The 15813-nt window shown below is 38.4% G+C and overlaps 1 protein-coding gene across 2 annotated transcripts; it reads left to right on the top strand.

Annotated features, from left to right (window-relative positions):
• Positions 1–237: 237 nt before the first annotated feature.
• LOC126815717 (toll-like receptor 4) lies at positions 238–15775 on the top strand. Of its 2 annotated transcripts, none has more exons than XM_050541604.2 (2): positions 238–309; positions 12432–15775. In XM_050541604.2, the coding sequence occupies exon 2, from the start codon at positions 12433–12435 to the stop codon at positions 15079–15081; it is 2649 nt and encodes an 882-aa protein (XP_050397561.1). In that variant the 5' UTR covers positions 238–309; position 12432; the 3' UTR covers positions 15082–15775. The 2 variants fall into 2 exon arrangements, with proteins under 2 accessions (XP_050397561.1, XP_050397560.1); XM_050541603.2 differs by lacking the exon at positions 238–309 and adding an exon at positions 7216–7314.
• Positions 15776–15813: the final 38 nt, after the last annotated feature.

The following is a 15813-nucleotide window of genomic DNA, read 5'->3' on the forward strand; positions in this document are numbered from 1 at the left end:
CTCGGGCGCGATTTATAATACGAAGTGCATTATGTTTTGGGGTATTAAACTGAAAGGATAAGCCTGTGTAGACATCGCGGTCTGAAGCCACCTTATAACTAGCTCGTTAAAATTTGGCGCGCACTAGTATTTAAGTTACACAATATTTAATATCTGGCACGCACTATTTATTGTTTTGTGTGCACTAGTTAGTAATTGGGTACGCGAGGTAGGCTATATTTTGTGTCCGGTATCGGACTCCGTAATAATGAAGCGTTTCTCTCTCCTTCACGCTTAATATATTTTTGTCGACACAGTGGTCTCTGCTAGGTAAGTTGTTTAATATGTCTTACACAACTTATGCAATTTGACATTTTTCTATTATTTCGTTGAAACCCCGAACCTGAGAGAGAGATGTGGTTTAACATCCACTCGACACAAACCAGGTCATTTCGGGACATTTTATTTCAATAATTCACTTGCGCGTAGGGTCTCTCGAGGACCCGGAGAAAAACCACGAGGCTGGACAGGCGACCCTACTTCTTGTCACATACAACTGGCGAATCGAAACCACGCCAGTTGACTCAATGACAGACCTTATGATACAGCGCGCACACTCTTTTATAACCATTCGGCCATCCAACACCCCAACTCCGAACCTAGTAGCTTTAATTTAAACATGGGAGCTTGCTACGGTGGTGGCTAGGCGGTAAGACGTTGGCTCGCTAACCTGGGGGTCGGGTGTTCGATCCCTGCATTGAACCGAGAAAGTTCATCCAGATTTTCCGGCGTGGTTCTACCTTGTCAGTGGTACAGAATAGAGGGCCTGACAAGTGACAACGAAAAACCGAGGTCTCGTGTACACATTGGCGTGCACGTAAAAGATCCCTTGGCAGATGGAATTCGATATAAGAGTAGGCCGTAGTGCCGCTGCCCGGGAAAAAATCCCCTCATAGCACACTGTATGGCGCAAGTTCGTCTTCATTAGCCCGACCATGAGCAGAACAGTAGGACGTTAAACCTGATTTCATTTAGTTTCAACGTATGCCTGGCTAAGGTGGCTCAGTAAGTAACCGTTGGCTCGCTAACCTGGAGGTCCCGTGTCCGATCCCTGCGTTGGCTGAGAAAGTTCATCGGATGCTCTGGTGTGGTTCACCCTTGTCAGTGGTGTAGAACGAAGGGCTTCGATAGACATTCAAGATATATTATGTAGATGATTTATGTAGCTATTTAAAAAGTTTGTAAAACTAGTCTAAGAGCCAGTAACGAAAAAAATCCTTCATTTCATGAGTAATATACTATTCAAAAAAAGTAGGGGATATTTGATTTTGGGGGCATAATACTAAAATATGCAAATGACTACGAAAAAAGTCACTATAGAACCTAACAGAAGAAACATTTCCAGTTACATGTGACGCCCAAACGCACCAATAGCTACCGCATGGAATGCAGGTGATGCTTGGGATCATCATGGGGGTCCAACCCAAGATTTGCACGACTCTGACTTTGAATGTTACAGTCATTGTGGCATTGAATTCCAGGGTGGAAACATCAATTTAATTGTTTTAGTGACCAGAAAACAAATTTTGATATGCGTCGGCTTACCCAAAATGAAAGGTTACGTGCCCTTGGAATGCTACAGATGGGCACAACACAGGCGGTTGTGGCGCGGACGATGAATGTTTCTCAGTCTGTCATAAGCAGGCTATGGTCCAGATACCGTGATACACAATCTGTACAGGACAGACCACGCTCAGGTCGACCAAGGGCGACAACCCAAGCACAGGATCGATTTATCCGTACCTTGGCCTTGAGAAATCGTGTCATCACAGCAAATCAGATCAGCGCTCGTCTTCAAACAGACACTGGTGTGAGAGTGAGTGGCCAGACGATTCGGAACCGACTGCATAGGGGTCACCTTCGCGCCCGACGTCCTCGCGTGATCCCTTGTTTGAGAGATCATCACATTCAGGCAAGACGTCGTTGGTGTAGGGATCGTCAACACTGGGATAATCGACGCTGGAGCAATGTGATGTTTTCAGATGAGTCAAGGTTCACTGTTGATTTTTTGGACAGACGTAGGAGGGTGTGGCGTCGTCGAAACGAGCGCTTCCAAGACGTTAACGTCATCAGAAATGATCGATTTGGGGGTGGTTCTGTTATGGTGTGGGGAGGCATCACTGTTGCTGGAAGAACGGCTTTACATGTTGTTGCAGGGCGTGTTACAGGCCATTACTACCGGGACAACATCTTGGCAGTCCATGTTGTGCCGTTCAAACGACGTCATGGCCGCCGTTTCATCTTCCAGGATGACAACGCAAGATGTCACAAGGCCAGGATCGTTACAGGTTACCTCCAACAACAGAACATCACCACATTACCTTGGCCAGCACTGAGTCCCGACCTCTCCCCCATCGAGCATGTCTGGGACATGCTTGGACAGAGGTTACGTCAACGTCAACAACGTCCTGCCAATGTCCAAGAACTTGCTGCTGCGTTGCAACAGGAATGGGACAATCTGGACCAAAATGACCTTAGACGTCTCATTAGGAGTATGCCACGTCGGATCAATGCTTGTTTGGCAAACAGAGGAGGATTTACCCGTTACTGACTTGGTTGTGATGCTGTGGTAACTTTGCTGTTTGACCCCGGGTATCATTTTACCCTTATAATGGTCAGTCTGTGTCTAACTTAGTCTAACGATCATTTGGAATAAATCGATGAATGTGAACTTCATTTCATTTTGTCATTTGTTTCTTCGTCAGTTTCATTAGGTGACTTTAATAACACTTAAAAATCAAATATCCCCTACTTTTTTTGAATAGTATAGAAGGTTTGACCATATTAATTGGCAGCTATTGATAGGGGAAATTCAAAACACCCAGTCTGGAGGCACGGTGATAGTGGGTAAGACGCTGGCTCGCTAGCCTGGAGGTCGCGTGTTCAATCCCTGCATTGGCCGAGAAATTTCATCAGGATTTTCCGACGTGGTTTTCCCTTGTCCGTGGTGCAGGACGGTGGGCCTGATAAGGACAGCTGTCTAGTCGTTTGGATCTGACGGAAAACCGAGGTCCCTTGTATACATTGGCGTGCACGTACAAGATCCTTGGTAGTTTGAATTCGATATAAGAGTAGGCCATAGTGCCGCAGTCCGGGCAAAATTTTCTCATAGCACACTGTATGGCCTATGCCCGTTTTCATTAGCCCAGTATAGGAGCAGAACAGTGGGACGTTAAATTTCATTTCATTTCATTTCACCACCCAGTCTTACGAGATTTCAGTTGGGCATTTGACTGGGAGGGGCAGACAAAAGGGCCAAAAAGAGTTAAAATTTGCCTCATAAATAATAGGATCAGAATTATTTCTAATATGTAATCATACAATGTATGAATATAAAAAATACAAATCTGACCGGAAATGCCCTTTTCTGACTGCCTTAAATAGTGCGGACGGGTGCCAAATCAAATGTTAGTTATGTATGAGATGATTTTAAAAATATCAAATCTGACTGATTTCAGTGGGGCACATCCCTTATCTGAGAACTTAAAATCTGCCCGATCTGCCACGCCCACACAAAAGGTCAAAATTTGCATCATAAGTAACACGATCAGAAATAGTTTTGAAATGTGGTGCTATATCTGAATCTTAAAAAGCAAAATCTGACCAGAAAAATTGGCCACACCCCTTTCTGACTGCCCTAAAAAGTTAGGACGGGGCCCAAAAATGCCACATAAGTAATAAGATTGAAATTGGTGCCAAATGTTGGCTAATTATGAGACGGTTCTAAAAATATAAAATCTAACTGGTTTCAGTGGGGCACTTAAATGTGCCTCATCTGTCACGTCCACAAAAGGGGTCAAATTTTGCCTCATAAGTAATATGACTGAAACAGGTGTCAAATGTTAGCTGTGTATTAGTCGGTTCTAAATATATCAAATCTGCCTGGTATTAGTGGGGCATATCCCTAATCTGACTATTTAAATATCATATCCCACCACAACGGCAAACCCCTAATCTGACCACTTAAATGTGCCTAATTAGCCACTCTCAATAATGAGGGTCAAAATTTTCCTCATAAATAATATGACTGTCACTGGTGTCAAATGTTAACTATGTATTAGTCGGTTCTAAAAATATCAAATCTGATGGTTTTCCGTGGGGCAAACTCCTAATCTGACCACTTGATTGTCACCACCCAACCCAAGGTTGAATACACATTCTTGCTTTCACTTCAAAGTTAAATCTACAAACTGACTAGTTTGACACCTTCACTATTAATTTGCAGATGTCAACAACATTGTATAGTAGAAATACAATACAGCACGACTGACCTTCAAGTGATATGATTCTCCATTAATGGAACCAAAATCAACATTGATTTTGTTATCTTACCGTGAAAAGTTGTGCTTCTGATATTCAATATTTAAGACAAAATGAAAATGTTACAATTGGTACACGCATCGTGTGTCGGGCTGCTTTTGAGCGCCTTTGTATGAAGCGCCTCGATGAGCGAAGCTAACCATGTCCCATGTAGGAGAATACTACCAGTGTAGACTGGAATAACCAGATGCCAAAGACTGTCATTCAATTCGGACTCTTCGCGTATTCCGCTGAACATAACTGATTAGAAATTACTGTAAAAACAGAAACGATTGAATGTAAATCAGTTTATATACATTAATATTACATTATTATGAGCGTTGCGACCCATTTGTGTCCATTTCTAGGTGCCAAAGAATAGCGATTTATCTTCTTTAAATATAGTGTTACATTATTTCATGGCATTTTCTTTTTTATGCCACACAGTATCTTGCTCAGTTTGATCAAAGCACGTATAATACAACAACACAGTGAATGAATTGAAAATGGCCTTTTATTAATATATCTTATTAATAAATGACAAGGTACAAAAATATATAAATATGATTGTAATGAATAATGAACAATTTCTAATACAATTTGAACTACGATAACATATATAATAACAATACAAATTATCTTATAGGCTACTGTAATGATCAAAGATGGGAATAAAAAAAACCGCCACAATATGGCTGTAACTTTGCTCAAACATTGTTACAAGCAATATCCCCCATCCAAGATAATGTGTAGAATATTTTAAACAAATGTTACATAACATAAATGCATGAAATACAATATTGATTATTAATATCTGAGATTCCCAAGTTATTATTATTAAAACATTAGCAAGTAAGATCCATACTACAAAATTATTGTGAAATCATTATTAGATTAGAAACGAAGATCCCCATTCCCAAGTGTCCAATCGATTAAAATTATGCAACCATTAGCAATTGAGATCCCCAATCCCAAATTACAGTTTAAATCGTCTTATTAGAAACTGAGATATTAATCCGAAATTTCTATTCAACATCAAACAAAAGAAATATATAATCAGTGCATTGTTGGAAGTATATATATATACTATTCAAAAAAAGTAGGGGATATTTGATTTTTAAGTGTTATTAAAGTCACCTAATGAAACTGACGAAGAAACAAATGACAAAATGAAATGAAGTTCACATTCATCGATTTATTCCAAATGATCGTTAGACTAAGTAATGCACAGACTGACCATTATAAGGGTAAAATGATACCCGGGGTCAAACAGCAAAGTTACCACAGCATCACAACGGGTAAATCCTCCTCTGTTTGCCAAACAAGCATTGATCCGACGTGGCATACTCCTTATGAGACGTCTAAGGTCATTTTGGTCCAGATTGTCCCATTCCTGTTGCAACGCAGCAGCAAGTTCTTGGACATTGGTAGGACGTTGTTGACGTTGACGTAACCTCTGTCCAAGCATGTCCCAGACATGCTCGATGGGGGAGAGGTCGGGACTCAGTGCTGGCCAAGGTAATGTGGTGATGTTCTGTAGTTGGAGGTAACCTGTAACGATCCTGGCCCTGTGACATCTTGCGTTGTCATCCTGGAAGATGAAACGGCGGCCATGACGTCGTGCGAACGGCACAACATGGACTGCCAAGATGTTGTCCCGGTAGTACTGGCCTGTAACACGCCCTGCAACAACATGTAAAGCCGTTCTTCCAGCAACAGTGATGCCTCCCCACACCATAACAGAACCACCCCCAAATCGATCATGTCTGATGACGTTAACGTCTTGGAAACGCTCGTTTCGACGACGCCACACCCTCCTACGTCTGTCCAAAAAATCAACAGTGAACCTTGACTCATCTGAAAACATCACATTGCTCCAGCGTCGATTATCCCAGTGTTGACGATCCCTACACCAACGATGTCTTACCTGAATGTGATGATCTCTCAAACAAGGGATCACGCGAGGACGTCGGGCGCGAAGGTGACCCCTATGCAGTCGATTCCGAATCGTCTGGCCACTCACTCTCACACCAGTGTCTGTTTGAAGACGAGCGCTGATCTGATTTGCTGTGATGACACGATTTCTCAAGGCCAAGGTACGGATAAATCGATCCTGGGCTTGAGTTGTCGCCCTTGGTCGACCTGAGCGTGGTCTGTCCTGTACATATTGTGTATCACGGTATCTGGACTATAGCCTGCTTATGACAGACTGAGAAACATTCATCGTCCGCGCCACAACCGCCTGTGTTGTGCCGATCTGTAGCATGCCAAGGGCACGTAACCTTTCATTTTGGGTAAGCCGACGCATATCAAAATTTGTTTTCTGGTCACTAAAACAATTAAACTGATGTTTCCACCCTGGAATTCAATGCCACAATGACTGTAACATTCAAAGTCAGAGTCGTGCAAATCTTGGGGTGGACCCCCATGATGATCCCAAGCATCACCTGCATTCCATGCGGTAGCTATTGGTGCGTTTGGGCGTCACATGTAACTGGAAATGTTTCTTCTGTTAGGTTCTATAGTGACTTTTTTCGTAGTCATTTGCATATTTTAGTATTGTGCCCCCAAAATCAAATATCCCCTACATTTTTTGAATAGTATATACCAGTTTTTCGAAGGATGGTGATTTTATTATTTTCCATTTTGAAAGGAAGATAGTGAATTACTTTGGGACAGAGAAATTGACATTATTATCATCACATACTAAAGGAAATATTACTAAAACAAAAGATTGAATGTTGAAGAGACAATTAAAGAGGTGTTCTCAGAAAATCATCGATAAAAGCAAAGATTCGTCACAATAGCATACGTATTATGTAAGGAAATACTAAATGTACCAAAGTCCACTTTATCATCAAAATTAACTGTGCAGGATATAATTCAAGGAGAGGTTTCTGTGCAAGATTTATTAATCGACTTTTTACTCATTTAGTAGGAGGGCCTGACCAGAGACGAAGAAAAACAGTAAAAAATGTAAGAAAAATTATATCAATTTCTCAAAATGTCATTTGACTCTTGGAATGGCGATTAAGAGTATAACAAGACGCAGAAAAGTAATTGATATTTTAAATCGTTATGGACACGGTGTTGGCTACACCGGCAATGGAGAACTGGATACGGATTAACATATACTAGTAGTTCACAGGAAGAACACAGTGCTGCCTGGGATAATTACGACAAAATGTATCAGATACAAGTACCAGTACTAAAACAACTGACAATGATAACCAGCTCCCTGTTTGTCGGAATAGACAGTCATTTACTCGAAGCCTTTTAAATCTAGAACCATATAGGAAGAAACTTAGGATGACTAACAGTGGATGTATCCCAGAAGATCTATTATTTTTAGTAACTGTGCAGATGGCAAACTTTTGGATGTTATTTGGTTGATATCACTAGAAACTACCGATACACAAACGTGGGTATGGTGGAATCCACTTGTGGTAAAAGATAACCTTCCTCAATAACAAATATGTTATCTTCCTCAAATCAATCAATCGCCAACCTCTCCCAATTTTGTTTTGGAAACAATGAAGTGATCCCAACAGATTGGTGAAGAGTGTGGTCAAGAAATACATGATATGACTTGGCTATTGCGAATATGGCATATACAATTCAGGCTGCAGAAAGTCCTCTATTTGACAACCTCTTCATACTGCTGGGACCTTTCCACATATCAATGGCATATTTCAAATTATATTGGAGAATCCGAAGGACCATTCGTATTGAGTGATGCTGGGATAATAGTTGATGGTTCTCTTACTTGATTCTTAACAGGTGCCCACTATAATAGATGTAAACGCACCCACCCTTTGCTAGCTTTCTCTTTGGATGTATTACATTTCAGACATTTTTGTGAATCAAATTCTTCAATAAGCTATAATGTTTCCAAAGAACTGAATTAAATAATTGTTTATTCACAAAATACACTGGTCACGTATGTGAAAATAATTCGAATATTTCACTTTGTTTCACAAGGTATTCATGTTGGTGACAACTTATTTACATACCGCTTCTTTGAAATGTCAAGTTTATTCTTCAGTTTATATCAGCCAAACTATGCCAGATGGACTCTCCGGTTGCATGACAGTATGATGAAAATAGATGAAACACATCCTGGAGTATCTGGCCAATTCCAAAGACGTGCCCTTTCCATACGTAGAACGGACAGTTAATGCAGATGCTACTAATCGTTTTTCAGGTATTACTATCATCATTTACAAATTCCGTAGCAGCTAGATAAAGATGGCCCATGTCCCATTATACGAGGGCAACTATGGTTGAAGTTTGAACATTTAGGCATTTCCACACTTGAAGATGTAACTTCTGAATTGAGACAAGCTAGTATTCAGAACACGGTACATCACATCAAAATTATTGAAAGAATTGTAAACATGTCTAATCCATTCAAGAATAATGCGGAACAAGATATATTAATTAACATTAATCAAAAGATTTTCTTTGAAACGTTTATAAAAATGGCAACAGTTCTCGAGACAAATTTATTTCAGAAGTTTTTGCAGATCCTTCCTGGTTTGATAAATCCATAAAACTGTCAAAACCAAGCACATTTGCTTCTGACAGTACTTACAAGAAACGTCAAAAGAACGGCAACAGACCTGATGATTACTTTACGTTATCTGCTCACACAATGCCACCTGTGTTTAGTTATATAGATGAAACCATGATATCAACTGAAACATCTTTCCATTTGAAGGCCTTTGCAAACAGAATAGAGTCTCATGAGCCTAAATGGATTGACTGTATAGTGATAGATGTAATGATTTTTCTTCATCTACTTGGAGACCCTCAACCATCGATAAGGGACGTAGAGAGAGATAGACGTGCGGGTTCCTTAGATCGTGACCAAAAATATACCATTTCAGGTCCAAATATGAGACGGCCAATAACCTTTACATCAGCGTAAATAAATGACAAGTTCAAAAAATCTATTGTGCGGTACATAGTTAACAATTGGATGAGTACTGACTATTTGTCAGTTATTCGATCTAAGACATTGCATGTAAATCGGGATACGGGCTGTTATGTTTTTACAAATGTAAACCGGTCTCTTCAGTATTACAAAGATTCTACATTGACATGTATGCATTTATAAATACTTTTTAAATCAAATTCCTTGTGTCGGAAATGTGTTTATGGAGGTTGGAATCCAGTCGCAAACTAATTTGCGATATATTAAGACAATTAGGACCACTATTATGCAGTGCTTTGCCAGCTTGTCACTGCTTCACTGGCTGTGACTATATTGCTGCATTCTTCAGAATGGAAAAGATTCGCCCATTAAAAGGTCTTGAGGGCAATTCAGAGGTCCAAGAATAAATTTCCAACTTTGGGTGCCACCAAAATATGAATGAGGAAGCTACACCTACAATAGGAAAGTTTGTTTGTCCCATACATGGATTATGCCATTTAACAAGTGTAAATGAGGCCAGATATATAGAAAGTTTTAAAAACCAAACAGAACCTACTCACAGACATTTGGCACAGATTTGAATCATATTTCAGTTTGTAGATTTAACTTTTGCTTGATAACAAATTGTGTATTCCCCTTGCCGGTGTGGTTGATTATGATATTTCATTAGTCAGATTAGGGATATGCCCTGATAGTTTTAGAACTGACTAATACAGAACTAACATTTGACATCAGTTTCAGTCATATTAATTATGAGACAAAATTTAATATTTTTAGAACCGTCTCATAATTAGCTAACATTTGGCACCAATTTCAATCTTATTACTCGTGAGGCATTTTTAGGGCAGTCAGAAAGGTGACCCATTTTTTCCGTTCAGTTTTAAATTTAAAGATTCAGATATAGCACTACAACATTTCAAAACTGTTTCTGATCGTATTATGATGCAAATTTTGACCTTTTGTGTGGGCGTGGCAGATCGGGCAGATTTTAAGTGCTCAGATTAGGGATGTGCTCTACTGAAACAACTATATTACTTATGAGGCAAATTTTGGCCCCGGTCCACACTTTAAAGGCAGTCAGAAAAGGGCATGGCCAGACTTTTTCCGGTCAGATTTATATATTTTACATTCATACATTGTATGGCAATATTTTAGAAATAATTCTGATCCTATTACTTATGAGGCACATTTTAGCCCTTTTTTGGCCCCTTTTATCTGCCCCTCCCAGCCAAATGACCCACTGAAACCTTGTAAGACTGGGTGTTTTGAATTTGCCCTATCAATAGCTGCCAATTAATATAGACAATTAATGCTTTGCATTCATCAAAAAACATCCACACCGCCTATTTTTCCCATTATATTTCGAGTCATAATTGTGCAAAACTCTGTTATAGGCTCTTGTCAAGTTATCTGTGTCCCGACGTTTTGGAAACAATTAAACGAATGGTTTATGTGATGAATTTTCTTGATATTTTGGTGTTTGACGCAGTCGCGGTCTTTTTTTTTTCTATTTTGCTTCCTTAAACATGCATTATGCAAGAGCTAAATCTGATTATTGCAAGTCTTAATTTAGGCTTCAGATGTTATAGAAATTATAAATTAGATCTTTATTTAAACAACAAGACCAAAATCAACTCTGTAGACCCACGGATGGCTCGGCTACAGCTCGGATTTAAATAGGATTTCACTAATTGATTAAATCAAATAAGGGGTAACCTGATGAAAATACGCCTGTTAGATCGAGGCTAAATGATAGAGTGTACTTAGCGAGGCCGCTGTAAAGCGTTTCGGTATGCCATTGAAAACTTTACTTGATAATCGAGATATGTAGGTGGAGTTAACGCCTGTCAACCAAACGATCAGCGAAGGTGAAGACACAATTCGCTACCATTTCTAGGCAAATATTACAACGATGATAACTATGTTCAGAATAAAGTAATTTGACTGAATTTTTCAATATATTCTTCTTTCATCATCTACTTTTGAACTGTTATAGCAAGAATGGCCAACTCTTTATAAAAATCTCCCATAATGTATCTTTAAAGTTTCCTGTAACGATCGTGCAGAACTGATTTTATTGGATATCAATAAAACCAAAACGTAGCGTACTAGGTACAAGTATTTAGTATGTTTTTATGTAAATTCCCAGTTTCTTTGTTATGTCAAAGTGACCTCTTGTTACCCCAGATATACGCTAAAACGGCGACAGCTCAAAAACTTTCAAGGCCGGGGGAGAGAACCCACCAGGACCCCAACTAAAAGATACATTATCTCAAGAACCTGGCAAATCCACTCCTGCAAATTTTTTTGGATCCACCCCTGAAATGAATATACTGAAATTTTCATTAAAATTACTTTATTCTGGGCAAAGATATTAGCCTTTAAAGGTTTGACAAGAGGTGTGCACTGATTGTAACCACCACACTGGTTGTTCGAGGCTAAGTCTAGCTTCATCATTTTTAAATTAAATCATGAAATGGCCGGATTTTTTTAATCTACTTAAAATCGGACCAATCTGATGGCATCGGGAGTTGGTTAGGGTCTTGTCATGTTAATAAATGTTTAATTAATAGTTTATATAACATCTAAGACCTAAAGAAAGATCTGCAATAGCCAGATTTAGCCCTGCATAATGTCTGTTTAATTGAAATATTTCAAAATGAAAACTGCTTGCATTATGTAATGTGTGCAGTCATCTCGAATCAACCAAATTTTACGTCATATACAGTTTGGATATGATGTCCTTGTCAGTCACTTTTTACAATACGCTGGGTATCAGATATCTATTTAATTTATAAACGCCTGCCTTTTAATCCTTGAATTATTGGAAAGCGCCCCTAAATCCGTTATTGAGTATAGATTTTACCTGGTTACACCCTAATTTCTACCCTCGCGTCCCGACAATATCCTATAACATAAGCACAAAAACAAAATTGTTGACTGCTCCACGTTTCAATGTAAAGCTAGAAGCCCTAGCATGATTGGGTAACATGAGAAAGATTGTTTTTATTTATTGATAATTTTATATTAAAATCAACCGTGTACAGATTTCACTCGTATTAAGCTATCCTCCATTAGTGTTTACTGTTGTTGAAAATTATTATGTTATTAGAGCACTTGTTCTCATATATAATGTTTATTTTCGTGTTTTTTGCAGGATGTTAATATTGAAGATCGTCGTGTTTTTACTGACAGTTGTTGACTCTATAACCAACCTTCAAGATTCTGTCTGCGAAACATGTCATTGCCTAAATCACCAAGGTCAGTTCATCATAGATTGCAGCAACAAAAATCTGACGGAAATACCACCCGATATTCCATATAACACGTCCACCCTCACCCTCAAAGACAACCACATAGACGAAATTAAGGATTTCATCTTCAGTAACACTAAACTTGTCAATCTGGACATTTCCAAAAATGCACTTAACAATCTCAGCCAAAATTCTTTTTATGGGTTGGAATCCTTGGTAACCCTGAACCTCCAACACAACCAGCTAGACCTGGATAACAAGAGTTACCCTGATGACGTATTCAAGCCATTGGTTAAACTAAAAAGACTGGATTTATCTTCAAATTTGGGCAAATATACCAGAAACCCGACCTACCCTAATCTTCGTCACTTAATATCTCTCCAGAAGTTGAAAATTGATGGTATACCAAATCTGTACCTGAGAGAGTTCTCCGACCTTCAAAACCTAACTCATCTCAACTTTTCTGGCAATTGTCAAACAGCTAATATATTCATCGATAGTTTTCATCATGTATTCCACATAGAAGAGCTTGTATTGAGTCATTGTCACCTTCGTTATATTGATAATTTTACGTTTTCTGTGTTCCCCCAGTTGCGTTTCTTGGATTTGTCATTTAACTCCAACCTTGGCTTAGATAGAGCCTCAATGGCACTGTTTTCATTAAATTCGCCGGATATGCGCGTTTTGAATCTGAGTGCTATTGTTGACACTTTTGCAGTTGGTGTTGTCATTACAGCTCTACATATTTATAGAATAAAACATCTCAATATAACTGAACTTTATTTAGACCACAACAGATTCGAGTTAATAGAAACAGAGGCGATTCCGCAAATTCCTAAATACATTCAATTATTTAGCATGCGAGATAATAGACCCACGTATGGGGCTTATATAATTGGATTGGAGAAAATGATGAATCTGATCTGTTTAGACGCAAGTTATCAATACACGTCGCATAATCCAGTTGGGCATCCCCTTTCTTCTCGGTATGTTTCATCCTATTCTAAATCCAGGTACAACTTTCGTAAGTTGTGTTCTTCAGATTTAACCTGGTCACGACACCAAAGCCCCAATTTTACCGAAAAAGAACAAAGTCGCCTAAGCAAATTAAACACCCCCGTAGATAAAGGTGACCTGCATGGACGTAATAATTTTCCTGCATTACGCAAACTTTCATTTGATGACATTTTGAATCCAAAGTTGAATGTACCAATTCCTATTCCTCCCAATCTAAAGTATGCTAATTGTAGCTATTGTGTTCTTAGTTATCCAATCCCTAAAATGCGGTTTGAAAATAACAGCGTAAAAGTGATCGACGTATCCATCAACATCTTAAATAAATGGATAGGACCAGTAACTGGATTGGACGACTTAGAATGGCTAAGCCTGTCAAACAACTTCTGTGACTACATTGGTGATACATTTTTTGATTATCTTCCCAACCTTCGAGAGCTATATATTGCTTCTAATTTTCTAGCCGTTGTTTTGGAAGCTGATGTAAACGGAAATATATTTAGTAATTTAAAAAATCTAGAATTATTCGATATTTCCGACAACAAAATTAGAATACTACCACAAAAACTACTCCGTGGACAAGTGAACCTCAAGAGTCTAGATTTATCGAAAAATATCCTTAAATTGTGGACTTTGGACATTGACCACATGGACGAACTTCAATACATTGACCTCTCCTCAAATCAATTGACAAGTCTACCCGTCAAATTTAGAAATTTTGGTGAACAACAGTACAATAAGAATAAACAATTAATGGTTGACCTATCAGATCAGACATTACAGTGTACCTGTGAGAATTTACCGTTTTTAATATGGATGAAATCCAACAAGACTGTCTTTTTGAGACGTAACGAATACACATGTGAAGATAATAAGGGAAAAGAACTGAGTTTGTCCAACTTAGATGGGATTATCATCCAGCTGGAGAAGCAGTGTGCTTCGTTAACAGCTATGATTATAGTTTTAACTGGTAGTTTATTTGTTATTGTCAGTGTTCTAATTGGAAGTTTGGTCTATCGTTATCGATGGAAGTTAAGGTATCTGTATTATCTAACCAGAAATAGATATCGTGGAGCGTTTCCCCTGGTGAATGATGCGGAAACCGAGTTTGAATTTGACGCCTTCGTTTCTTACGCCGACGAAGATCGTCATTTGGTCACCCAGGGAATGAGGGAGAAACTAGAACAGGAACAAGATCTGAGACTATGCATACACCACAGAGATTTTGTGCCTGGAGAGGAAATCGCGGCCAATATTTTGAGCGCAGTAAGAAATAGTAAGAAGACCTTGATTCTCTTAACAAGAAATTTTCTGAATAGTTATTGGTGCATTTATGAGTTGAATATGGCTAAGGTTGAAAGCATTAGTACAGGACGAAATGTCCTGATTGTTATTGTCTGTGAAAGTATTCCGGTCTGTGATTTACCCGAGGCCCTTGTTCAGCTGATGAACGACGACAGCTACATAGATTATACAGACGACCCAGAAGGTAACGTTGTATTTTGGGCCAATCTAACAAGGGCAATAAATACCGATTGAAAAGAATGCATTAGAGGATTGGAATAAAGACGAAACCCCCATTATATATTAGATTACTAGAAATGATATATTTATTTATACTGTTATAGCGTATCTTTGTGGATATTTTAATTATTATCTAATTTTAATTAAAGTTAATGTAGCAATTGACCTATATCCGTATTAATATCTCATCGTTAACTGTTTGAGTTTATGTAACGATGTATTTGAGTTAATTATAGATACCACGCGTATTTAAACATTGGTTTTCTTTGTACAATTTAACATTTCTTATCAAATATTATTATATAATTGCTTTAATCCTAAGCTTATATATATGTTCTATATTCTACTGAAACTTTTGTCTGGGCTTCGACTCGCCCTATAGCGATACATATCTCGTTATTGTGACCATTAGCCAGTTTTGGATACTTGTTTAGTAAAAAAGTACAGCTTTCGTCGTTAGTGTTGGAAATAGCTACAACCCCCAGAAAACAGTACTACAGTAATGCCATCAAATTGTAAATAATATTTCTTAGCTACGTTAAACCTTTCTTTTCTGTTATAAATGCGTTTGTCGATTTTTATTGAATAGTATTTTTTTTTTAGTTTTATTCCAATGAATATAAGTCCATTTCATTGAACTTCTGTATGGAAAGTATCTAAATATGTATAATTTTATCGTTAACATAATAAATCATTGATATTTTACATACGTGCAGTTAACCAAGTCTGTTGTACTTTTTGTTTTAT

Source organism: Patella vulgata, chromosome 3, assembly GCF_932274485.2.
Source record: "Patella vulgata chromosome 3, xgPatVulg1.2, whole genome shotgun sequence".
NCBI lineage: Eukaryota > Metazoa > Mollusca > Gastropoda > Patellidae > Patella > Patella vulgata.